Consider the following 27,949-nt stretch of genomic DNA (forward strand, 5'->3'; position numbering starts at 1 on the left):
GCATGCACGATGATCTTTACAAATGGGTTATATGAAAGAGTATAACAAGTGGATAAGAACAAAGGCTTTCTTTGTTTATTTGGTGTGATTTATACATGATTTTCTTATAATGTAACCCAATCAGAGAAGGCAGAAGACAGTGTACCAACCAATTAAGGTAAAAGTCAAATCAAATTTGAACATACCTTCCTTTCCCTGATGCCCGGGCAACATGCTAGATCCTCCATTGGTGCTCCCATGATAGCAGCTAATGTCCGCCAGCACAATTTGTTTGTTTTTATTTTGTGAGTCAAGCAGAGCACCACCTTTAGCAACCATTGACAGAGCCACAAAGATGCATGTGGTGGGAAACCAGATGGGGAACTGAGAGGTTGACTCGTGGCTATTGGCATTGTACCATTGCTGTCCTTTGTTTCACCATTATCAGCACCTGTTTATTAAGGAATCTCATTTTTTCGGCCCACATCACTAGCTTCATGTTTGCGTTTTTTCCATTGCACCTAACTTCATATTTGTGTTTTATCTTAGTATATTTTTTATTCTGTTTAATGACACCATGGATTTTTGGATGTACAATTACTGTTACTAATTCACAAAAGTATTAATAAACACATCCATCTTATGACAGCTATCATCCATGCTTTCCTAGATGGATTTTCCATGTTGTTGCATGCTAGAATCCCTTGGCAGAGATTTGTAAATCCGCTCTAGTATTTTAAAGTTTTACTCCAGATTATCTTATTAAACAAAACTTTTCACCTGAATTAGAACTGGGCTGCTTGTACAATACCAGAAGACCAGATTCATGAGTTCATTGGAGCTGCAGTAACTGGTGCCTACGCCTCTTCTGTATGCTCTTTACAAGCAAGCTCTGTCTGATAGCTAACGATTTGAACATACAAACAACACATTAAACAGTCTTTGGGGTTTTAAAAACTGTAGGATATATTTTTTCCAACAGCAAAGGATATAGCAGACTCTTAATGAAACCAAAACTGAAAGTAAATGTCAGTTGTCCATCACTTGCCACTTGCATAGAGGCACATTTACTCTACACCCGTTGGGATTATGCATGTATTCACTAGCTTAAGTAGGCTACTCCTAAGAAAATTGATATATCAAATGTTTTCAAAAGCTGACTTCGAAAGTAGATGTTACCACCAATCATGCTTCACACTCTGATAGGCATGATCAGGCTTATAAGCTAACAGCTACCTAGACTTATGTGCATAAAATGATGCAAGCAACGGACTCTAATGAGCAATATATACATCAGCAGAGATTACAGTCACAAAAATTATCACTATGTTCCTTTATTGTTGATGGTTATCTCTGGTAAAGCAAGACAACTACAAAATTTCCCAGCAACAGAAAGTTAACACAAATCATAGCTGGTATGTTATAGCAACAGCAAGTCATTGGTTGTGCCCCTCACCACATCCATGTAACATAGGACAACCCTCAGCCGAAAGCTTTTCTGCAGCTCACGAATTCTAAAATAGATGTAATCAGGATGTAGGAGGTGGTAACGCAAACTGCATAATACAGTCACAAGAGTATCAGTAACAGTACCTTCCCCTTAAAAGTCTTACTTGACAACATCCTCTAAAAAAGTTAATACAGCAACCTCAAAAGCTTGTACAAATATGCCAATACCTGAGATACAATGCACAAGTGTTTTGACCTAGTAAGTAATCTGGCACAATGTCTGCAAAGATCCATTGTACATTCTTTATGTGCTTGAGAACAGGATTGCCTTGCTAAAAATTGAGAAAAGAGAATCAATGTTAACTATTTAATGCAACCACATAACTAGTTGGTCTAGCTAAGTTTTCCATTCTTTGCTTTCATATCTGTCTCCTACTAACAAGAATAGAATTCCTGGCTTGTCCTGCTGCAAAACTGTTATGCATGCCCCACGAAATAAACACTAATTGTTAGTAAATCATAAACAAGCATTCGACTATCTCAGAGCATTCAAAACTGTCTTCAATGCCCAACACGAGAAATGCTTTTGTTAGTAAACCACATGGTAGACTTCAATTACCTCAGACATCACATAAAGCAATGCTCTTGTGAAACTTGAATTTTCAAATGAACATTGGAGGAACACAAACTATTATGTCACAGGCGGTCTTGTGAAGATTCTGACATTTCTAGGTTTAGAGATAGCTTCTAAAGCTCTACCCTCCTGAGTTTGTTTTCCTTTAGCTCTATCCAAACCATGGATCAATTATACTGAGAATTGTATTTTATGGGTTGAGTTTGCCTCTAGCAAAGACTCTCTCTCTCTTAGCACTCCCCCCCCCCAATACATACATCATGCATACATACATACGTGCATCAAAGATGTAGTCATTTTCTTTCCCAGTTCATGTTTTCCATTTTCTATTAGTGACTTTTAGTTTTCCTGAATTTTGGATGTATCGGTACATTTGTCCCATGTTGACAGAGGGCTTCTCAAAAAGACCAATTGAGAAGACCTGATAAGAGGCAATTATTACCAAATAGTTGGATAGCTATAAAGGGTCAGATGGGATGGCCTTTTGACAATATGTGTTTGCGAGACAAGATGCACGATGTCCTTCAAGAAGCTCACAGTGGAGTCACAAGAGGGCACTTCAATTCCAAGATGGCAGCAAGGAAGATTACTCAATCTCAAGGATGCAGGAATTACTCAATCTCAAGGAAGATTACTCAATCTCAAGGGTGCAGGAATTACTCAATCTCAAGGATGCAGGAAGGTTTGTCAGAGCATCCCTACTAGTGGCAGATACACAGAACAGAGTATGATAAGACAGCCCTGACAAAGTTTTATCAAGAGGCAACACTAGCTCAAGGACATACAGACATATGGACCAAGAGACCAAGAGGGGTATCCCTCAGATATCAGAGTTGCACAATGACCCAGCGCCTTTAGCCTGACACAGCACACCATAGAGAGATCACCCAGATAGAAGCTTGTTCTAGGAGCGCCCCCCCCCCCCCCCCCCAGCTATCACATCTTACATCCCCCCATCCTCACTAGATGGAGTTAGATTTATAGGGCATTGTTGTACCTCACGCACATATAGCATAGCAACATGGAACAAGTGAAACAGAGCCTTGGTGCACACCGGAACACTATTCCCTAATGCTCAGGGACGAGAATCGCATTCCACTAGGCTAGAACATTCCATGTCGACCATTCCACAATGTTCCATGCTTGGAACGTTCCAAGCCTCCCATTTCATTGGGAATGGCCATTCCAAATATTCCATATTAGCCATTCTACGACATTCTAGGCCTCCCGCACCATGTTGCGAATGGCCCTTCCAAGTTTTTTCTTTTCTTTTTGGGGTATCTTTTTTATAGTTTATTGAGTACTCACTACTCAATACATTAGTCCGGACTCTGTATTCACTATTTGGTCTAAGTTACGACTCATAAGACTTGAGTCTTGACTCTCAACTTTACTTTTGTAAGTACTATTGGCCTTGTCACTTGGACCTTCACTCTTTCATTATTCTTTTATATGTTACCCAGCCTTCAAACATTTATAAATAATGGCTCTTTTAGTCTTTAAAATTTAAGATTTAATCATTAGAGCTTCAACTTTTTTTTTGTTGTGTCCACTATGTACTCAAGTCTTATTTGCAGCATCAACTGGTCTTGATAAATCTAGCACCATCCATGCAACGTGATGTTCAAAGTATGCTTTTAGAGTGTCTTTGAATACTTGTGAAGTTATTCAATGTAAAATTATTTTAAAAATCCTAATTCACCTATTTTTTGAGTTCCCATTTCCCCTGTTCCCAAAATGGGGCCTTCCTGTTCCAATCGCATACCTTGTTCCCATTATCACTTCCCGTTTCCCTTTCCATGTGGCTATGACATATGGTCTCACATCCCTAGATGGACATATACTTGTATAGACCAATAGCTTGTCAAAAATAACAAGTATGCTTTGATACCATGTTAAAATAAGCGACGTGCAAAGAGACAATAGGGTTTGCTAGGAGTAACACAAAGTGTGTACAGCAAACACTAAGAGAGGAGAAACTCAAAAACACAAAGAGGACACAGTGATGATGCACTGAATCATGCTATGAGAAGAAAAGCTGATACAACGGAGCCGAAGCTCAAAAGATAACTACACTCTCCTATCAGAATCACACAGTAGCTCCCATGGGAAATCTACATAGTGAAGGGAGCAAAACGCAATCCTCCGAGCAGTGGGCTATCGAAGTAATCACTAGAAGGTGAAGGATAGCTGTCGAGGGAGTGAACTGCAATCCTCTAACACTGTCGAAGATGTGGAAGATGATCGCATTAGCTTTACTTAAACAGCCCCAAAATACCTTGTTTATTTAAAAGAAACGCAATCCTAGAGAGTTTCTGTATCCCATAAGCACAAACCCACTTGGGAGGGCCCAAACTTTCTATAAATACGTATACTGCCCTCCATTCAGCCCTCAATCTCGTTTTTGCAGATTTTAGGTGTTTCAGCTTGCTGCCCACACCCCGTTCGCGGAGGACATCTCAGCCGAAGCTGTCCACTGCTGTCTCTATCAGTTAGTGCCTGATTTCCAGCCCTCTTCATGCAGTTTGGAGCTGATTCCAGCCAAGCGACTGCTGTTCCAGTGCAGACTTGCTGCTGTACAGCCTGCCACATCATCACAGCCCTGCATTTGCTTCCTACAAGCTGTTGAGCAACTCCTGCAAGTGTCGACTGGTAGTTTTCTCTCTCCTCTAGCAATCGCCAGCTCCTAAAAGCTGTCCTACCTGCGTTTTTAGTCTTTCTCTCTCTTGTAGGCTGTCCTGCCTAAGTTTTTAGTCTCTCTCTCTTGCACTGCGTTTTTAGTCTTTCTCTCACCTGCTACCTGCGTTTTTAGTCTCTCTCTCTCTCCTCACTGCTTCCTACATCAGATCCAGCTTCTCACTGCTGCGTTTGCTGGTGTTCGACATCCGGAGGCTGCCTTGCTACAATTCGGGATCTGTTTAGAATACGACACACTCTCCAGCTCATTACCCCTGCGCTAATCCTTGAGATACAGGAGTTCGAGGTTCAATATTCATTCACTGCATAGCGTGTATGCTACATGAGCATTGTATATTCAGCAGTTATATCACTTCAGTTATTTTCTATGTTCATTGTCTCTGAGTTACCCTAACCCTAACTATGTTCTTTTATTAGTCTGTGCTTTGTTGTATGGTTTTTGTTTATGTTTCTATGTTAGAGTATTTCTTTACATGGTATTAGAGCCCGATACTCTCTGAGAAACCTAGGCCTTTGATCTGAAAGCTCTACACAAGAAGCAAGAACAATAGTAGGTTCAAATGACTTCGAACATAACAACATCGATTCAGTCTCCAGCACCAACTATGTCGAGAACCGAGCGAGAGTGGGCCGATCAACTTGCTCCACAAAGTTCCAACATGGTGAAAGACACTTCTAATTACATGGAAGAAAAGCTAGGCAAGCTAACCTCTGAACAATACAAGCTGATCATAGCTTATAGTCGAAAGAAGATTGAGAAGCTCGATCGAAGGATTGCCCTTCAAGAAAAGCTTCTAAATAAAGGTATGCATGAATTTTTGCCTTCAGATGTTGCGCGTAAATCTGATGATATTGCAAGGCCGTCGAGACCTCCAGATGGGGCCCTCTCTTGGAGAACAAGACCCGGAGTATATTCCTTTCTTTCATCCTCTTTCGTCCACTCCGGTGCAAGGTACTTTAGATTCGTCTTTTGTTCCTTCTTCTTTTACCTCTTCTGCTTTGCAATATTCTAGTAGAGATCGTATGGAAGAAAGAGTCCAGTCTGTTGACTATGGAAAAGGTCCTCTTGAGGACCAATTCTTGTATGTTAACACATGCCGTGGGGATTATAAGAAAAAGCTAGGTACCTCTTCTTCTACCCTTTCTTCTTTTCAATCTACTTCACAAAATCAGAATGAATTTGGTGTTTCTCTTTCTTCATTGCATGGTGCATCATCATCTTCACATTTTCATTTCCAATCATTAAATGATAAAAATGAACAAAATGCATCTGCACCTCACACACCACATTTTCAAAATCCACCCATCCCACCACATTCTTCCGCTGCTTCTTCACTTTCATTCACACGATTTACATTTCCATTTCAAACACCTCATGTCTCACCGCACATCATACCGGGGAGTTATGGAAAATAGGCACATCCTTTAGGACCTCATCCTTCCCTCAGCCGAGTAGCATTCCACCTACTTCACACACATTTTCGGGATCATTGTAGCCTGGGTATCCCCCCCAATCTCTCCCGAGTGTGGATCAGTTGACTCCATAGTTTGCCTCCACGAGTTTACCTAGTGGACCTTCTAGTCATACTACTATGCCCCAACCTCACTTTGGACAGGGCTTCCATGTCCCAATACCTCCACCTACAGTGGCACCTTATAGAAACATTCATGTTCCAATGCCTCCGCCTCAATCGGCACTCATTGGATACTCATAGCCTACTTCTGTCTACCCACCTCTACCCCCTCCTACCTATCAAACATGTCCATCTCCACCGTCTTACCCCCCACCATCTTATTCCCCACATCCATCTTACCCCACCTACCTGACACCTCATGGTTCTAGCTCATCTTTTGCCAAGCATGCATTTAATGACAAGACTCGTTTTAACGGGTCAAACTTTACCACTTGGTCGAACTTGATGAGACATGTCCTTGACTCCAAGTACCTATGGGATCTTGTGCAAGGATTGGAACCCCAACCCGATCCCGCACTTGTCCCATACGAGATTGTCCGCTCATGGAAGGCTAGGAATGCCTCCGCTATTGTCGAGCTGATGCAGGGCTTATTACCTGAGTTTCATTCTCAGCTTTAGCATTTTGACATAGCATCTGAGCGATGGGCACATTTGACTGACCGCTATGTGGCTCGGGATAGGACCCGTCGTATCAATCTTGACCATGAGCTCCAGCTTTTCAAAATCACTAACCGGGATGACTTGAAAGTCAAGTTGACTGAGTATCGATGTCTTCTCGCTGAATTCTTCACTACGGGGACTCCCAAGTCCTCTGACGATCAGGTCATATTGTTCCTAAATAAACTCCCGAAGAAATACTTCAATTTTGTGGAAGGTATAGTTTCAAAGGCTACCATGCCTACATTCTATGAATTTGAGTGTTAGTTGTTGCATTACGCACGGTTGTTCGATCAATTTCATACGAATTCCTCTTCAGAGGGAACTCTTGTTGCTCATTCTCTAAAAGGGCAACAAGGAAAGGGAAAACAAAACCAAACCTCCCCTCAAAATCAAAATCAAAAGCAAAATCACAAGGAACATCCCAATCTCTCAAACCTGGGTGGCAGAATGTACCTAAAAAGAATAGGTATTGTCAACACTGTCAAAAGGCTGGCCATTTTGATAACGAGTGTCGATCAAAGGCAAGAGGCACAGCACTAAAACATAAGGCACAAACCCCCGCCCCTCAATCGAGCAACCCCCAGCAAGGGAGGGAAGACAAGGTGATGGCAAGGGGCAGTTTTAAAGGTCAGACTCATACTGCCACCACTCAGCCATCTCAGTCGACAACGTTCTCAACTCCAGAGGGCTTGTCTGACTGGTCTGCAGAGGCCCACATCATCTCCATAGAGACATCAGATGCGAGTCTCGTCCACATCGGTGAATTGCCTCCTGACGAGTTGCCGCAGAGGCCCACTCGTCACAGTTGAGCACTTCAGCTCCTGTTTGGATTGTGGACAGTGGAGCTATATATCATACAACTCCTATAGTGGACATTTTCTATTCCCGAGCCCCTGCAGTCGGGGCAGGTCCACGTAAGAAACTTCTCAATCAAGATTCACGCTCAAGGTTGCATCAGTTTTGCCACTGACAAGAGTCCGGATCTGGCTTCATTGGACAATGTATATCATGTCCCTCAGCTTGGGGCGAAGTTGTTATCTGTTCAACAGCTTTGCTAGTTGGGGCGAGCAGTCTTTTTTACAGCGACCACAGCCGAGGTCCTTGACTCTCAGACTGGTTTAGTGATTGCTTGCGATGAGGCACAGCCTAGTGGCCTATACCACATGACACATTTTCTAACCGAGCCGGCTCCATGTTCCATAGCTTCCAGGCCTTAGCCACATCTCGGGAGCCTACGAACAATGAGCGCCTTTAGCATTTTCGCTTAGGGCATCTTGGTTATGACTCTCTTTATGAGTTGTCACGCCGTGAGTTGGTTGAGGGCCTTCCACGCCTAAAGTTAGCTCGAGATGTCTGTAAAGCATGTCAGCTCAGGAAGCAGCTATTGGGAATAAAGGGCCATCGTGCCTTTTATATATGCACGGGTATGAACACACCCTTAGCACATTGTACTTTCATACATATATCTATCTAAAACCTAAAGTGGTACACTCGTCATTGTACCGAAAAACGTGTTCACTCTCTACTCTGATTACTCACACTCTGTCTCTCTCATTGTGCGTAAGGTCTGTCTACCTCTATCTCCGTGCCTAATCGATTCCTTCAAACTGGTATCAGAGCGTAAGGTGCTGAGCGTGCTAAGCACGATCGTCAGTCAGGCTGAGACAGTCGTGAGCTGCAGAAAGTGGACAGGCCGTGGAGAGTGTGCACTTGGCCCCCAACGTGGAGCGGCGAGAACTATAGCTGTGTGGCCCTAGCGTGGAGCGGCGGGTGACAACCGATTGAGCAAGTCTGCAGTATCGCAGCGTGACGTGACAGGTACGGGGAGGCCTGACGGATCAACGGACCCGTCATCCGAAACATTTTTTTTCAAAAAAAAAATCTTTTTCTCAAACTCCTTCCTCTAACCGGGGTTTGTGCGTGCAAGCACAAAACATCAAATTTGTGCAATTTTGGCCCAGAAAGTTGGGGCTTTGCCAGACTGAGCACTGTTCATGAAAAATTGAGGCATCTGCGTCGGAACTACAGACATTGTGCGCATTTGAATTGGGGATTTCGCCAAAATTGTTGAAATTTTACTCATCTAAGTGAAATTTCTCAACATTTACCCCAGAAATTTGGGGCTTTTCCCAAATTTGGAAAATTTGATGCAAAACAAGCAAATTTGTCTCAGAAATTGCAGGAATTTGTGACATTTTGTCCCCGACATTTGGGGCTTTTCATGTACATGCACAAATTGGGCTGAAATTAACCCAATTTCTCGACATTGAGGACATTGGACCACGTGCAATTTGGGGTTTTTGCAATTTGGTCAAAATTTGTGCAGCATTTGGTCATTTTATGTACATGTAGGTTGAATTCCGCGCAATTTGGACATCAACACTTGGCGAAATTTGGGGGTTTTGCTGAAATTGCTTTATTTTGGCAAAATTGGACAGTCCTATGCATGACAGAGGAAATGCGGATGTGTGTTTGACGCTTTTGAGCACAAAATTTTGGGCCTTTTGACCGTTCGTGTCAAATTTTATGCCCGTGGGTACACGTACAACAGAAATTGCAGCTGAAATTTTGGGATTTCTCATGTAATGTGATGCACATGCCCTTTGGAACAGCTATAATCAGTTGGATGGTGCTGTAGCACTTGGTTTGGTACTTCTGAAAACTGAATTACAGATCTGAAATCTGTACTTCTGTGTGGTCATTTATTGCTGATTGGTACTTGTTTGTACCTTGGTCACTTGGGTGACAATTTGGGCCTGCATTTACTGGTTTTTTGGTCACTTTTGAGCTGAAAACCATGGCTGGCAGCAATGACAACAGTAATTTGATGCATATAAAGAAGCTTGAAGGCGCACATAATTTTGCAGTGTGGCAAAAACAGTGCTACAATATCCTATTACAAAAGAAGCAGCCAAAGCCGATCAAAACTAAAGGGGCAAAGCCTACGGACATGGATCAAGACGATTGGGATGAGTTGAATGAGCTTGCACACTCAACCATAGAGCTATCGATTTCTGATGCCTTGCTCTTCAACATTGAAGGTTTGGATTCTGCATATGCTATATGGACTAGACTGGAAGAACTGTATGCACAGAAGAGTGCTGCAAGTAAAGTGTATTGGCTGAAAAAGCTTATGGATTTGCGTATGAAAGAAGGTACAGCAATGTCTACTCAGTTGAGTGAGTTTAACTCCATTTTCAGCCAGCTGGTTGCCTTGAAGTTCATGATTGATGAGGAATTTAAGGCTACTTTCTTGCTTTGCACTCTACCAGAGAGTTGGGATACATTCAGGACTGCTATGAGCAATTCTAATGTGATCCTTTTGTATGCTGATGTAGATCGGCAGAACAATGCATCCAGCAAGTCTTCCAGTGCTTTGCATACTAGGGGCAGATCACAGCAAAAGGGCAAATATGATAGCAAGGGACGCAGTAAATCGCATGGCAAAGATGTTGAATGCCATCATTGTGGCAAGAAGGGTCACTTTAAACGTGACTGCTACAAATGGAAAAAAGAGAAAGGAAAAGACAAGAAGACAGATGATTGCAAGGAAGAGAAGAAGGATAGTCAGCCTAAGAAAAGCAGTGTAAAAATTGAAGAGGTTAATGTAGTCACTCATGACAGTGACAGTGGGAGTGATGTACTCTTTGTCTCTTCACATTTTGGTGCTCATGCTCTACTTGCAGATACAAATGATGACATGCATACCTGGATTCTTGATTCATGTGCTTCCTTTCATGTCACCCCTCATCGTGAGTGGTTTTCCGCATATACAGAGGGTTGACATGGTGTTGTCCATCTTGGGGACAACTATGCATGTGACATTGCAAGTATTGACAGTGTGCTGTTACAGTTTCAGTATGGCTCTGTCTTTACACTTCAGCATGTACGGCATGTACCTCAGCTCAAGAAGAGCTTGATCAGCACAGGGCAGCTAGATGATGATGGTTTTCATACCATCTTTGGTGATGGAAAATGAAAGATCTGTAAGGGATCTAGGGTTATTGCCAAAGGTTGCAAGAGTGATACGTTGTATCCACTTCATGTATCTAGTGTGCGTGACCATGTTGTTGCCGTGACCGAGCAGCCAAGTGTTTCTTTGTGGCATGGCCGGTTGGGACACATGAATCAAACAGGAATGAAAGTGCTTTCTCGCTTGGGTTACTTCCCTTATCTTCATTATGCTGATTTTGAGCACTGTGATCATTGTATTTATGGCAAACATGCACAGACTTCTCACAAAAAGTCTCTTTCTTTGAAATCTTCTCCTCTAGAGTTAGTACATTCAGATGTATGTCAAATGCCAGGATTATCTTTAGGGGGAAAGAAATATTTTGTCACCTTTGTCGATGATGCTACACGGAAAGTATGGATTTACCCTATTCGTAGCAAGGATGAAGTGCTTGACAAGTTTAAAAAATTATTGGCATTGGCTGAAAATCAGACAGATAAGACACTTAAGTGTCTTCGCTCTGACAATAGTGGCGAATATGCGTCCAAATCCTTTCAAGCATTTTGTGACAGCAAAGGGATAAAGAGGGAGCTCACTACCCCTCATAATCCACCCCAAAATGGAGTTGCAGAGTGTATGAATCGGATCATACACGATAAGGTCCGTACGATGTTGTCTCGTGCTGCATTACCCCATGGTTTTTGGGCAGAGGCTGTTATGACAGCCGTTCACTTGATTAATCGGTCACCAAACAAGTCTTTTGGGGGGGAGGGGAGAGGGGAGTTCCCCAAGAAGCGTGGTCGGGCAAGCCACCTTCATATGCTCATCTAAAAGTGTTTGGCTGCGAGGCTTTTGTGCACATTCGTAAAGAAAAACGCAGCAAACTTGAGCCAAAGTCCTGTAAATGCATTTTCCTAGGATATGGTGACGCGGGTGAAATGGGGTATAAATTGTGGGATCCCGAGAAAAGGAAAATAGTACGCAGCAATGGCGTTATCTTCCAAGAAGATCGCATGCACAAACAACCCGAAAAGACAAAGGAGGTCCGTAGGGTTGTATTCCGGGAAGAAATACCTTTTGGACAGCAAAATGTGCCCACTGTACAGCAGCAAATACTTACTGTAAATGAACCTATAAATGCAGGAAATGATGTTGGAAATGATCAGCCAGCTATTGCCCATGAAAATGAGCCATTACATGTGCACGAACAGCCAAGACAGCAAGCTGTTAATGCTGATTTGCAGGCTGAAATGCCAGGACAGCATGCTGAAAATGGAAATTTGCAAGAACAGCCAGCAAACAATGACCATTGGGTTAGGAGGTCGTCTAGGGCTACTAGACAACCTGACAGATTTGTTCCTGGTGCAATTAATGTGGCTGAGTATGTCATGTTGACAGACTGTGGTGAACCGTCTTGCCTCAAGGAAGCAATGGACAGACAGGACAGCAAGAAATGGTATAAAGCCATGCTGTCAGAAATGGAATCTCTTGACAAAAATGGCACTTGGGACTTGGTGCAATCGCCTAAAGGGCAGAAAACCCTTCTATGCAAATGGGTTTACAAAATGAAGGTCACTTCTGGTTCCTCACCAAAGTAGAAAGTAAGATTGGTTGCAAAGGGGTACAAGCAGGAGCATGGGATTGACTTTGATGAGATTTTCTCTCCTGCAGTCAAGATGACTACATTGAGAACCATTTTGGGCTTGGTTGCAATTGAGGATATGGAGCTCATACAGATGGATGTAAAGACTGCATTTTTACACAGTGATCTACATGAAGATATATGCAGCAGCCTGAAGGGTTTGTTGAAGGGAAAGAACAAATGGTATGTAAACTCAAAAGGAGTTTGTATGGGCTGAAATAAGCACCAAGAGAATGGTATCATAAGTTTGATACATTCATGCAGTCACAAGGCTTTCATAGAAGTCAAGTGGATCACTGCTTGTACACCAAAAAGGCAGCAGATGGCAGCCTGATTATCTTGGTTTTGTATGTTGATAACATGCTGATTGTTGGCAGGGATACTCATGCCTTGGATTCATTGAAGCAAAGTCTTCATGGCAGCTTTGACATGAAGGATCTGGGTGATACAAATCACATTCTTGCCATGCGAATACTCGGAGATAGATCTAAAGATTTACTCTATCTGTCTCAACAGGAGTATATCTCCAAAGTTTTGCAGCGTTTCAATATGGAGGGGGGAAAACAATTGGGGTTCCATTGCCTCCATATGTGAAACTCAGTGCAGAGGACAGCCCTACATCTGATGATGAGAAGGCTGAAATGGCCAAGATACCATATGCTTCAGCTGTTGGCAGTTTGATGTATGCTATGGTCGCTACATGTCCTGACATTGCTTTTGCAGTGGGAGTGGTTAGCAGATACATGGCAACCCCTGGCAAGAAGCATTGGGATACAGCGAAAGGTATTATGAGATACCTCAAAGGCACAAAGGAGTTGTGCATCTGCTTTGGAAAGCAGAAAGCATCTGTTGTTGGTTTTACGGATGCAGACTATGCTGGTCATGCGGATTGCAGGAAGTCCACTTCTAGGTATGTGTTTACTTTCACAGGAGGAGCGGTCTCTTGGATCTCCAGGCTACAAAAGTGTGTTGCATTGCCTACTACAGAGGCAGAGTATGTAGCTGCCACTGAGGCATACAAGGAGGCTTTATGGCTTTCACGTCTGGTGGGAGAGCTTGGCATCACAAAGTTACCTGTTCTCCATTGTGATAGTCAGAGTGCTATCATGCTAGCACGGAATCCTATCTTTCATGCAAAGACAAAGCACATACAAGTGAAATATCACTTCATTAGAGATGTACTTGACAGCAAGAGCATTGAGCTTGTCAAAGTGCATACAGATGATAATCCTGCAAACCTTCTCACGAAGGGTCTTCCAGCAGAACGGTTTGCTCATTGCTGACAGATGATGGGAGTTGGATAGATATATTTATTTCAAATTTGTACATACATAGACTTAGCTGATTCTTTTCTCCTCTTAAGGCACATTGCCTTTAGGTGCGAGGTTGTTGGGAAAAAAGAGCCATCGTGCCTTTTATATGTGCACGGGTGTGAACATACCCTCAGCACATTGTACTTTCATACATATATCTATCTAAAACCTAAAGTGGTACACTCGTCATTGTACCGAAAAACGTGTTCACTCTCTACTTTGCTTACTCGCACTCTCTCTGTCTCTCTCACTGTGCGTAAGGTCTGTCTACCTCTATCTCCGTGCCTAATCGATTCCTTCAGCAGCACCGTACCCCATTCCCTCAGCAAACCTCACATCATGCTGAGCCGCCTCTTAGATTGATTCATGTTTATCTTTGTGGGCCGATATCCACTGCCGCCTTGAACGGCGCGCTGTATTTCTTTTTGATAGTGGATGATCATTCCAGATACATGTGGGTGTACTTTCTCAAGCATAAGTCAGATGCTTTCACATATTTTTCTGCTTGAGTACTGCTAGTTCATAACCAGACTGGTCGTCGTGTCGGTTGCATGAGGAGTGATAGCGGTGGTGAGTTCATCTCCCACGAGTTTTCCGAGTTTCTACAAAAGCATGGCATCTCACGCCAGCTCACCTCTACCAACTCCCCTTCTCAGAATGGAGTCGTAGAGCGTAGAAACCAGATAGTCATGGAAATGGCACGCTCTATGCTGTTCGCAGTAGAGCTCCCTAAGCGCCTTTGGATCGAGGCTGTTACCACTTTGGTGTACATCCTCAACCCGTGCCCGACTGCGGCTCTTCCTCAGAAGACCCCGTATGAGGTATTTTTTGGCTCTCGGCCTGTTATTTCCCACTTCAAAGTCTTCGTGTGTCGTGCATACACACACACGCCTGATGACAATAGGAAAGCTCACTCCCTGAGCTGATCTCCTTATTTTTGTGGATTATTCCTTTGAAGCGAAGGCCTATCGTTTGTTTGATCCTCGGACAAACACGGTGATCGTTAGGCAGGATATCATCTTTGACGAGAGGGATATCATGCAATCCTCTGCACTGGATTCCGATTCGATTTCTTCTTCCACATCATTAGAGATCATGCCTATTGAGCTTAATCTACTTCCCGCTCCTGACATTTCCGCAGATTCTTTCGCTTCCAAGTCCCCCCCTGCAAGACCTATTACCTCGCTGGTACCAATAGACCATGCGGGATTCGAGGATCCTACCACCAGATTCCACTTCAAAGGAACCTAGAAGATCTACCCCACTTGCTCCTCATGCATCATTTGTGTCGTTGTTTACAGCTGGCTATATAGCGCATTTTGAGCCGGATATATGGCAGGAGGCTCTTCAACACCCTCAAAGGCGAGAGGCCATGGAGAAGGAGCTAGAGAGTATTGACAGAAATGAGACTTGGACATTGGTGGATCGTCCAAGCCACAAGAAAGTCATTGGGACAAAGTGGATTTTTTAGGACCAAGCTAAAAGCTAATGGGACTTTAAACAAGTACAAGGCTCGCCTTGTAGTACAAGGGTTTTGACAGAAGCATGGCATTGATTATGACGAGGCCTTCCCCCCTACTGCGCGGTTGACTTCCTTTCGATTGCTACTCGCGCTAGCTGCTCACCATGGTTGGCCGATACATCAGATGGATATCAAGAGTGCCTTCCTAAACGGTTTCTTGGAGGAGGAAGTCTATGTGGAGCAGCCACTGGGCTTTCCTTTAGAGAACCCTAGGGACCTTTATGGGCTGAAGCAAGCACCACGGTCTTGGTTCCATAGGATGGATGAGTTCTTGCAGACTCAGGAATACCATTCTACCCCTTATGACCCGAACTTATATGTTCGATCTACTGCAGAGGGGGGGTTAGCTATATCCTGCTATAGGTTGATAACTTACTCATCACAAGCTCAGATTCTGCTGCCATAGCAAAAATCAAGGCTAAGCTTAAAGCTACATTTGAGATGACAGACCTTGGTTTGTTGTCCTATTTCTTGGGGATGGAGGTTATTCATTCTAGGGGCTGTATTTTTGTGTCACAGCAGAAGTATGCACTTCAACTCGTGGAACGGTACACTCCGGATCAGATACCGCCAATGGCCACGCCTCTTGATCCTACTGTCCACTTGTCGAAGGATACCCTAGGACAGCCCTTCAATGAACATACCTATCGTTCTGTTGTAGGAAAACTTCTTTGGTTAATTCACACATTAAGCAACCCAACCATAACCTCTTGCCTATTTATATTGAATATGTTAGAACTTAGCAAACATATTTGCCTATGCCTTCTATCTACATGGTCATCTCCTACTTGCGAGGCTCAGTCTAAGTTGGACAAGGACATTAAGAGATCTCGCACAATCTTTATCCGAAAGTTCATGTCTCCTAGACATTTTAGGTGGAGGTCCTTCCTGCCTATGGCACTCTCTGAACCCATCTACATGCCCAAGATTGGCACCAACTCTAGGCATCCTATTTTCCCTCATCCTAGGCAAGCACTTCAGCCACATGGCACACCCTCAACATGGATGGGTAGAACTGGGCAGCCACATACAAGAAAGTATGAATTTAATAAATATAGGTCAGCCGGGCCCGGCCTATTATAACTTTTCCCTCTCCACTATTGCATTGCATCATTAAGACCAGCCCTCCTCATCATTATTGTCATAATGTCATGCCTTTGTCTAGCACCCTCACTGACACTACGAGCTATGTGTAGGGGGGCTGACAGATTGCAGCCTTGTACATTTGTGTTCAGTCGGTTTTGTTCCATTGATTCTACTATATTTATCTCATCTCCATCCTCTGTTTTCACTCCATGTTTGTGGTATTTTCCACTACCTGCACTCACATGGTAGCAGTGCCAAGGTGAGAACCAGGCGTAACCAAAGTGGAGCCTCTTTTACTGATGTATTCTGCTGGGCGACAATATCCCATGGCTGCAATGCTGCATTTTCATCAGGCGGGTCACCTAGGGGGCATCTTCACAAACAGCAACTGTTTTATACCTGCATTTGAAGCCCTCTTTTCCACTGATGCATTTGATCAGCCAGAAACTCCCACTACCTGTGTTTACTGCTGATATCATCAACACAGGGCTGTACAGCAGCCAGGCGACAGTTCTTGCAGGCTGATCTCATCATTACAGCAGGTAAACATTAGCAGCAACCTCTTTTCTGTTCGCTTTGCAGGTTTTCTAAAGAAACCAATGGATGACCAGTACAATTCACAAGATCATGTGGGTCGGGACTGCAAGGACAGCAGAAGCAATAACCAAGACCCAGAAGAATACCATTCCATCCATTATGACTATAGGATCATTTGAGCTAAGAAATCCATTAGAAACTTAAACCATTCAATTAGCTCTTTAAAACAGCTCCAAAACATATTGTTACCAAACTTTCCAAGAGAGTTTTTGTGTCCCATTAGCCAAACCCTAATTTGGGAGGATCCATGCATCTATAAATAGAAGGCTGCCCTTCCGCTCAACCCATCCTTGTTCTTGTAGACTGTGGCCCCCAGATTCCACTGCTGTCTACACCCCTCCTTTGACAGATACTTCAGTTCGTACTGCAGCCAGACATCCATCAGCCTAACCCGCCCTTCCTAGCAGCTTTCCCCATCATCCATACTATGTTTAGGATATGTTTAGCCCTGCATTTTCTACAGCCAACTGCTGCACTGTGCAGTTGTCATCAAACAACCACTAGATCACAGTAGACAGCTGTGTTTTCTGTAGCCTACTACTGTGTGGCAATCCTAGCCAGACCAAGAGCAGTCCACTGCTATTAACTCTGTGTTTTCAAGATTTGCTGTGGTGTTTTGTTCCTGTGTAGACCATGCTACTCTTCTTGACTCCATCAACATGATCTAGACTCTCATATCTGCACTTGCAGCTGCTGATCACATACAGAGACTGCATGTTGCATTTCAAGATATGTTAAAAGGTATGACACACTCCAATTCATATCTCTGCCCCGGTCCTTTCAAAGACATGGGAGTTCAAGGTTTTTTATTCATTTCTACATAGTGCGTTTACGGCATTGAGCATCATATTCCTCCCTTATTTAATCTTCAATGTTCATTGGCTCTAAGTTACTCTTCACCCCTATGTTCTTCCGTTATCATTGTGTTTTGGAGCACACTTGTGCTATCTTTGGTGAACAAGTATTTCTTTATATGGTATCAAAGCTAGGTACTCTTTGAAAAAAACTTAAGTGAAGGAGAGAATGTGCAATGGAAGTGCGAGATAGAAGCAAGAGCAGCAATGTTTAGAGTGAGAAAGAGTGAACGCAAAGAGATAGGTGTACCAGATTGTGATGGTACACAAAGAATAAAGAATCTATTTATATGTTATGTTACAATAAGGGTGTGTTCACACCCGTATAACTTTATACACGGAGACGAAGGGACTTTGCACCCAACAACCTCCCACTTAAAGGCCCAAAGTGGTACCTTTAAGCTAACCAACTTCCACCAATCGGATGCAATGCTCATGTTGAACCTTTGCAAGACTCTTAGTGAGAACATCTACAGGGTTAACTTGGAATTTGAACTTAGTCAGTGTGACAAGACCATCATCCAAGACATGAAAATGAAGTGATACCGCACATCTATATGTTTGGTACATGCATGGAACATGGCATTCTTAGCCAGACATACTGCACTCTGGCTATCACAACCAAGCATTGAAGTACGTGAAGAAAATCCAAAATCCTGACCAGACGGTCAAGCCAAATAGCTTCCTTAGAAGCTTTGGTGGCTGAAATATATTCAGCCTCTGTAGTACTCAGTGCCACAATTTTTTGCAACCTTGAATACCAAGAGATAGCCCCACCACCCAAAGTAAAGACATACCCACTGCTAGATTTCCTAGTGTGAAGATCTCCTGCCATGTCCGAATCACAGAATCCCTACAGCTCTAGTGTACCTTTTCCATAGCATATACACTTCTCTTGTATACCTTTCAAGTATCTGAAGATACATTGCACTGCTTCCCGATGTGGCTTGCAAGTTAGACATAAATCTACTAACAACTCCCACTGCATGAGTAATGTTAGGGAGAGTTGCAACCATAGCATAAATCAAAGATCCACAAGCTAATGCATAAGGTATGCCCTTCATAGCACTAGCAGCTGCATCATCCTTTGGGCAATCAACTTTGCTAAGCTTTGTATGTGGAGATAAAGGCACACCAAGAGGCTTAGCATCAGCCATATCAAATTTGTCAAGTACTTTGCTAATGTACTTGCCCTATGAGAGAAACAACAAATGATGCCCTCTATCTCTTTTAATGCGCATGCCAAAAATGTGGTTAGCTGCCCCTAAATATTTCACTGAGAAGACTGAACTCAGCTGCCTTTTAAGAGTATTCAAAGTACTCATGGTTTCCTGCAATAAGCATGTCATCCACATATAAGACCAGCACAATAAGACTTCCATCATCGGTCTTTTAGTGTATAAGCAGTGATTTGCATGATTGCGTTTAAACCCGTGGCTGAACATGAAGGTATCAAACTTTTTGTACCAAAAACTTTTATGAAAATCAACCAAAAAAAATCCTTACAATAATAAAACTAATGATTCATATCATATCACAGTGTGATCGAGATGGCCTATCCATGATGGAGCATCGTTAGACACCACAGTGTCTATGGGCTAACGTTGTGGCTAGTGCAGTCCACATCCTTAATCATTCCTCTACTTCCGTTGTTGTTGCTATGACTCCTTATGAGGCGTTCTTTGGGTCAAAGCCAGATGTTTCTTATTTCAAGGTTTTTGGATGTGATGCTTGTGTTCACATCCTGAAGACACAGCATGACAAATTTGAAGCAACTTCCAAAAGACAGGGTTATAGCTCACAATCTCACGGCTACTGATTGTATGATCCTTTAAAGCAGGATGTCTACACAAGCCGTGATGTTCGGTTCGTGGAGGTTCCAGCCCTAGAGGGAGGTGAGGACCAGCTGATACCTAGAGATCCCAGTGATAGCTGGGCCCCAACACCTATTCCTCTTGAGCCTGTGTCTCTTGAGGACTCTTCTTCGGATGAGGAGCCTACTTCCCAGCCACGGAATACACTAATTGGTCCTCCGTTGACGATGGACCTTCTAGAAACTTCAGCAGATGGAGAGCGCTGAGGCGAGATCCGGGCCTCCTCCTCGTTGGACCCATGACACGCTTCGAGATTCAAGTATCAAGGGGGTCCCTGAGGAGTGGCAACCGCAGGATGGACCGCAGAGGTCATGGAGGCCCCAGGCACATATTATGAAGCTTGTTTGCTCTAACTATTGTTTGATATCCCATGTCATGTAGGATAGAGAGCCTACATCCGTGAAGGAGGCTTTACAGTTTGATCATTGGCAGAAAGCGACGAAAGCCGAGTTGGAGGCTATTGAGCGGAATGGCACTTGGTACCTTGTGCCTCGTCCCTCTCATAAGAAGGTAATTGGTGTCAAATGGGTCTTCAAGACCAAGTACCATAGTGATGGCTCTTTGGACAAGCACAGGGCTCGCCTTGTTGCTAAAGGTTTTGCACAGCACCCAGGTGTTGATTTCCATGATACTTTTGCCCCTACTACTCGTATGCAACTATTCATGTTGTTCTTGCCTTGGCTGGTCATAGGAGATGGCCCGTCTTTCAGTTGGATGTGAAGTCAGCCTTCTTGAACAGTGATTTGAAGGAGCAAATCTATGTAGATCAACCTCCTAGCTTTGGTTCCTCAAATGGGAAGGATTTCACGATGAAAAAGGCCTTGTATGGCCCAAAGCAAGCTCCACGTGCTTGAAACGAGAAGATTGACTCATTTCTCCAAGACACTCTCGAGCTGATCTGTAGCTTTATGTGCACACTTCCAAGGGTGGTCGTGTGTTGTTTTTTTTGTATGTTGATGACTTGATTGTTACAGGTGACCATTCCCAAAAGGTCGAAGAGAAAGGCAGCCCTACATCAGAAGTTTGAGATGACGGATTTAGCACTTCTCCATTTCTTTTTGGACCACGAGATTTATCAGACTCAAAGAGAGATTTTCATCTCTCAGTAGAGATATGTACAGGAGCTCTTGGTGACTTTTGAGATGGAGGATTGTCGGTCCATTTCTACTTCTATGGATCCGAACTAGAAGGCCACTTCACACTCAGATTCTCCTTTGGCAAATGCTACCCACTACCGTCAATTGATTGGATCATTGATTTGGCTCCTCAACACACAAGTTGATCTATGTTTTGTTGTAGGTCTCTTGGCTGGGTTCATGAGTGCACCTCAACAGGTGCATTGGCAGCCTGCTCAGAGGATACTACGGTTTCTGATGGGGATCTCCGGCCTAGGGATTTCCTATCCAACACGTACAGGTGCTTCCGATCTTGTTCTTGCAAGTTGGTATGATTCAGATTGGGCTGGCGATGTGGACCAAAGGCAATCTACTACAAGTTATTGTTTTACCTTGGATACTGATGCTATCTCTTGGAGTAGCAAGAAGCAGCCCACAGTCACCCTATCTTCGACTGAGGTGGAGTATCAAGCCGCGTCTTCTACCCCATGTGAGACAGTGTGGCTTCGACGATTGTTGGAGGAGCTTAGATGCCCCTAGACTCGTCCTACTATTCTGCTGTGCGACAATGGGAGTTGCATTGCCTTGGCATAAAATCCCATATTCCATGCCCGGACGAAGCACATAGAGATCTAGTACCACTTTATCATGGAGAAGCTTCTGGATGAGACCATCGATGTAAAATACTGTAAGACCAAAGACAATCTTGCAAATTTGTTTACGAAGGCCCTTCCCCAAGCTCTACTTCGCCGACCCCTCCGTCTGCTACCTTGTCCAGGATCTGAAAGGGGGTGTTAGAGTCATCACTTGGACCGGCATGCAGGGCCACGGAGGCAAGTGCCATGCGGCTGGCAAGCGGCCAACTGCCACGTGGCAGCAATCGGTTGCATTAATTGCAGCCGACCTGATTATTTTCACACATTATTTTCAGCCTATAAATGGGCTGTGTATTTAGCAGTCTTAGTTAGTTGTGTCACACAGATTTCAAGCTACAGACTGCGGAGATTGCTCTCGGGGGTAACGGAGACCGAGATCTTCAAGGTGGAGACATACGCAAATATTCTCTCTACACCCGTGTATAATTCTGCATCCTTATATAGCATTCTTCACTACAGATTTTCTGTGTTTCATTGTCTCTTTCTCTCTCTCTCCTCTCTCTGTTCACTCTTTGTCACGGTCATTCGCTTTTGCATTGCTTCACTCTGACATGTGTTATTTGCATACAGAGACTTCATCTCTTCCTACATCGCAAGCTCCCACTTTCTCTTGTTTTCACATGACTATCCCTCTCTAAATGTCAGAGGCTCACCTTCATCAATCATCAAAATGCAATCCAAAGATGGCTGAAACCTTTGTGGCTACCTTCTAACACGTGTAGACCTTCTTACCCAATGAGCTGTATTGTCAGGCAATGGGCCTACATTCTCAAGTATAAGCACACCATCACTCGGTGGCTAATTTTCAGCATTTCCTTGCTGCTATAACCTGTTTTCAGCATGTTCTTCTTGCTGTCCTATTCCATCATGTGCATCTATTTGCTGTCCATTATCTTTTGGCTATAGAACAATGGGTTGCTGCTCATTTTCCATATCAAAAGAAACAAAATCTTCAGCTAATGGCTGCTGAATGGTTGGCTATTCATGCCGAAATTTGACCTTCTTTTTGTCAAGGTCACCCTGTGTAGCATGTTTCAACAACTTTGCCTCATTCAATACTACGTCTCAGCTACGTACTATCTTCCTGCCCTGAGAAAGCCAAACTCTATAACCCATCTCTCCCTCATCTCCATATCCCATGAAGATGCCCTTGATGGATTTCATGTCTACTTTGGTCCTCTGATCTATAGATACGTGCACAAAGGTATCACAACCAAAGACACACAAATGGTCATATAAAGCAGGTTTGCCAGACCAAACCTCTTCAGGAATGTCATTTTCCAATGCAAATTTGGAGAGTGATTGCATACATGAGCTATAGTTTTAAGAGTATCTCCTCAGAACTATTGCGAGAGATTAGCTATGGACACTATGCATCTAACTCTCTCACGAAGTGTGCGATTATATCTTTCAACCATGCCATTTGATATAGGATTATAAGGGGCTATCGTTTAGTTTCCAAAAGAGAATTATCACAATCCTTGAGAAACAAAATGCCTTACATCCTGTCCTTCCACATATCAAAGCCAGTGCCATCAAACCTCTTGATTTCAAGGAGAGATTTAGTGCCAGTGTTGCTAGAAGAATTAGTTGCCATTTTTCAGCAATGTGCCAAAAAACCAATGCTGTAATATATGACAGCAAACAAGAAGTTGGATATTTAGCTAGTTTCAGCCCGAAATTTCAGGAAACAAGAGCAAGATTTAGTATCGTTGTACTACTAACAATGCCCAAATACATATACAGCAGTATATCTGAAATTTCAGCATACATTCTATGCATACACCACTGCAAGGTGACTCCCACTTCAGCAATATCACCAAAAATGCATCTGCAACAATCCAGATCTGCAAATGATCTCTAAGACTTCTACACCATGAATATTCAGCAATACATCAACTCAATAGGAGCTGCCTAACATGTATATCGCATACATATGTGCCCAAATCAACTTCTGATACACAAATAAACAAGAAATTCACTGCAATTTCTCCACAATCTCACAAGTGGGAGATATATAACTCAAATTACACTGCTTTCAGCACCAAGATTGCTTCAGCAATGTCGGCAAAGTGCATTCCACACATCAATTTTACCAAAATTCACAAATTTCAACAAAAGCCCCAAAATTTCACTATTCAATGTGCCCCAATTGCATTAATACCTGTTCTCGAGAGCATAAAAAGAGAAAATTTAGCAAAATTCCACAAAATTTTGCAAAAGCCCCGATTTTCTTAGGTCCAAATGTGCACCAATGTCAATATTGAGCAAAATTTTACTAATACATGAAAAACCCCTAATTTTTCCAAAGCCAATGTCACAATGTTTGCAATTTTTGGGTCAAATGTCACTGTTGTGCATGAACAACATCAAATCTGGGAAAGCCCCAAATTTCTACCATGAAATTGCTGAAAAAGCTTAACTGTGCTTCCACGCGTGAACCGGGGCCTGTTTTACTGTGCCTAGTCACAAAAAATTGTGAAACAATCTGTCATGACCTATAGGAGCTGTCGTGAGCTATTCCCGCTCGTCAAAATGGACTGCCGCCTGGTCACGTCAGCTATCGCATGGTCAAGGAGCTGTTGTTGAGCTGTCACCTGCTGAAAACACTATCGCCTGCACACACATGAGTTGTTGCCTGCCGGAAAGACCGTCGCCTGTTTGGATTTAGAGTTTCGGACCTGTCACCTGTCTATCAAGCTGTTGCCTGCACAGATTTAGGGTTTTGGACCTGTCCCCTGTCTGTCAGGTACACACACGTGTCTGAATAAAGTGAACCTAATGTTTCTTCACACAAACAAGCTGGACCCAAACGGACTTCGAGAAGCACGCGCACCTTAGCCGCAACTCTGATACCAATTTGAAGGGGAGAATGCCCAATGGATATGCGAGATAGAAGCGAGAGCAATAGTGTTTAGAGTGAGAGAGAGTGAATGCAGAGAGAGAGGTGTACCAGATTGTGATGGTACACAAAGAACAAAGAATGTATTCATATATTAGGATACAATAAGGGTGTGTTCACACCCGTATAACTTTATATACGGAGACGAAGGGACTTAACATCCAACACTAAGTCTTCATTTGAAAGCTAGATATCCGAAATGAAGAACTTTAAAGGGAAGATGACCTCAAAGTCATCCTCACCACTTCAATTTCCTAAACCACCTTTGCTAAGAATCTAGTAGATTGTAGGAGTGGTTCTCTTAGCTTGCTCCACAAGATTATGATGGAGGAGAAGAAACATTTGACTAACATGGTGCTTACAAACCATATAAGATTTCATGGGCCAAATATGATTTGATTCTCTTAGCTTGCTCCACAAAATTCTGATGAAGGAGGAGAAACATTTGACTAACATGGTGCTTACAAACCATATAAGATTTCATGGACCGAATATGATTTGATTCTTATGCATCAAGCTCAACAACAACTGGAAGGTTAGATTGATTATTTACCCTTAGATTCAATGCACAGGTCTAATGTTTTTGTAGGAAGGATGAAACCTCCATATGGGACTAGCTATCCTATTTGAGAAACAAACATTGAGCACAAACCTTCATACACTTATTCTCTTTCCACTCTAATGTCAAGAACACAAGCTTTTACTTATGTTTCCACTCCTTATGTTCTTACTTCCATGCAAGATGTTGGTAATATTCAAGATGAAGGGAATTTAAATCTGTTTACACAAGTCTTAAGTCTTGAAGAGAACCAATACCATATGTAAACACAAAAAAAGATGCATGTAAGAAAAAAATCAGGTAACCCTCCAAGTTTTATTTCTCATATTTATTCTGAACTTGCATCATCATTTTCATCATCATCTACTTCTCAATTTCAACAAAATCACCACAATTTCCAACCCGACCCATCCCATCCTTCTCTTTCACTTGAACCATACCTACATTTACACCATTTTTCACATCCACATTCACCATTCCACCTATCCAACCACACACCACACTCAAGGGGATCTTCAAACATAGGCTCATTCTTTCCCTTTAGGTCCTCTCCATGCATTAGCATTATGTTCTAGTAAACATGCATTTGTGTATATTTATTCATTTTCCTTCATCAAAGAGTGGTTGAGGTGGATCCACCATATTTACGACAACTCATATGGAAATATTGTCCCTTTGGCAACATACACCACATACTCCCATATTTTCTTCATCATTGGTATCCACGGGTGGTTGGGATAGCTTTTTGTTTTGTGATGTTGGTTTTGACCATCCCTTGTTCTCCCCCTCGGACACAAATAGTTAAAAGAACAAAGATGTTGGTTCTAACCATCCCTTGTTCTCCCCCAAGGGCATAGATACTTTAAAGGACAAAAGTAAACCAAAAAAGAAGTTGGTTGTGTGTGGGGTTCAAAGCGACACCATCACTTTTGCAAGTCCTAGTAGGCCACTAGTGAGCACCCAATGCCTTGGCCTCTTTGGGATGACCCTTTAGGATCCTAAGGTAAGATAACCATCATCTCTATAGCCTTGGTAGGCCCCTGGGCAGCCAATGTGCACCTTTTGACTGATGCCCTAGCTACTTTGGGGTGGGATGCCTTTGGCTATCATGGATTGAGCTATGCTTTGCAATCCTGGCTGCACATGTATATTTTCTAGACATACAAAAATCTCATTTAGATTTTTATAAGCACTAAAAGGAAAGTGCATGGCACTATGTGTTGGCAATGGACCTGATTCTCTAGTACTCCAAATAGAATGAAGGAAAAACCAGTCTACAACCAAACAAAATTTAATAGAAAACAACAAAAACACGATCAAGAGAAGAATAAAGAAAGCAAGTTACTCTGGTTTTGCTACGCCACCGGTGCTCCCGAAGCTTCTGTTTGCGCCTTGAGAAGAAAGAGAGGAAGCAGGAGGTTCCTGGGGTGCTGGAGGAGGAGCGGGAGCAGGGGGCGGGGTATAAAATTTGTTTGCTTAACAAATGCAAAGGCCTGCATAAACGAATCAGGTCCTCCTGCTGTGGCTTGATGGGACTGATTTGGAGGAGGAGGTCGGTTTTGGGAAGGGTGTTGAGTGTGAGGAGGCTGAGATGACGAAGAAGAAGAGGGTGTGAAGAGAGATGGTGGGGGCTGGGGACGAGATTGCTGCTGGACCTGCTCATGTGATGGTATGATGATGGGGATTCGCTTCTTTACTGGCTGCTGCTCATTTGCTTCCATTCCTGCAGACACAGTACGCTCGTCATTCGGAGGCTTGTCGAACAAGGAAATCTCAGACAACCCAGTCGTCTCAAGGTGGTACAACGCATCGTAATGTACCTGAATCTTTTCTATCATTTAACCATAGTGCACCCAAGATACTCCACCGGAGCACCACATTCCACCCAAGCCTACAGAGCGCCCTCTCAATAAACATCTCTTACTATCTTTTAACACTGGTGCCTCTCAATCTACCTCAGAACGATACATCTTTAAACAGCGATGCACCGAAGCTACTCCATCGAAGCACCACATTCCACCCAGGCCTACGTACATCTTTTAACTACAGCGCACCCAAGGCACTCCGGCGAAGCACCACATTCCACGCAAGCCGACATGGTGCCCTGTCAATAAACATCTTTTCTATCTTTTAACATTGATGCACCTAAGGTACTCCACCTTAGCACCATATTCCACCCAAGCCTACATGGTGCCCTCTCAATAAACATACGAAAAAATCAATCATAAATCCACCTTTCAAATTGCAATTTTTAGAAAAGGAGTCCAAAATTACAAGTCAATTTATTCAAGTCCCAAATTGTACCCAAAATCAAAGCATGGAACAGTTTTCAACCTAAAAAAGAGGACCAACAAGCCTTGTACATCTCAGAAAAGATTGCCAGTCTTTTACATCAAAATAAAGAGTGGACTATAGTGTGGCCACTTGACCAACATTCAAAAAAGAAAAATGGGTATTACTACTGTGATTGACGAGTGGGACAAGTGGGATTACATCAATTCCTTCCATGTTGGTAGCATTAAAGTGTCGAAACATATTGATATTGCATAAACCTTGATTTATAAAAGATGGACTCTCTCTCTCTCTCTCTCTCTCTCTCTCTCTCTCTCTCTCTCTCTCTCTCTCTCTCTCTCTCTCTCTCTCTCTCTCTCTCTCTCTCTCTCTCTCTCTCTCTCTCTCTCTCTCTACACACACACACACACACACATATTTTTGTGTGTATGCAACCCAAGCCACTATCTACTACAGCCTCTGCCGTGGCAATCCCCACCCTTGCCATCTTAGTGGACTGTATGCTTGTGGAGTGTGCTTGGCATATCTCCCTACCTCAACCATACTAGCCTCCACAATAGTCTTATACCCATATACACTATTTTGTCCCACGTGAAGCACCCATTTGAACCATTGTTTGGGGCATTATGCATATCCCCTACCCTTCATCTTCTAAATATGAAACCCTTGCAATTGCCAATTGCATCTAACC

General features: G+C 43.1%; 1 protein-coding gene across 4 annotated transcripts; it reads right to left on the reverse strand.

Moving 5' to 3' along the window:
* Window positions 1–27,049, reverse strand: LOC148041267 (uncharacterized). 4 transcript variants are annotated; one of them, XM_087687852.1, is made up of 5 exons: window positions 26,787–27,049; window positions 26,312–26,689; window positions 1,657–1,760; window positions 1,436–1,535; window positions 1–430 (listed from the first exon to the last, which is right to left on the reverse strand). In XM_087687852.1, exons 2-5 carry the CDS (start codon window positions 26,627–26,629, stop codon window positions 383–385), a joined length of 570 nt encoding a protein of 189 aa, XP_087543978.1. In that variant the 5' UTR covers window positions 26,630–26,689; window positions 26,787–27,049; the 3' UTR covers window positions 1–382. The 4 variants fall into 4 exon arrangements, 2 of the variants coding, with proteins under 2 accessions (XP_087543978.1, XP_087543970.1); XR_015692376.1 differs by lacking the exon at window positions 1–430 and adding an exon at window positions 1,854–1,902 and having other exon boundaries at window positions 927–1,535; XM_087687844.1 differs by lacking the exon at window positions 26,787–27,049 and having other exon boundaries at window positions 26,312–26,778.
* Between the last annotated feature and the right edge of the window lie 900 nt (window positions 27,050–27,949).

This window comes from Lygodium microphyllum, chromosome 1 (assembly GCF_053477565.2).
Source record: "Lygodium microphyllum isolate KBCC chromosome 1, Lygodium_microphyllum_v1.1.10, whole genome shotgun sequence".
NCBI classification, from domain to species: domain Eukaryota; kingdom Viridiplantae; phylum Streptophyta; class Polypodiopsida; order Schizaeales; family Lygodiaceae; genus Lygodium; species Lygodium microphyllum.

Bases quoted from the DNA above. Each gene is read 5' to 3' on its own strand.
- LOC148041267 (XM_087687852.1), bottom strand. From the start codon at position 26,629: ATGAGCAGGTCCAGCAGCAATCTCGTCCCCAGCCCCCACCATCTCTCT. The intron at 1,761-26,311 runs GTAACTTGCTTT...CTCAATTTTTAG, and splicing joins GGTGGCGTAGCAAAACCAGA to CAAGGCAATCCTGTTCTCAA. The intron at 431-1,435 runs GTGAGGGGCACA...CTTAATAAACAG, and splicing joins TCCTATGTTACATGGATGTG to GTGCTGATAATGGTGAAACA.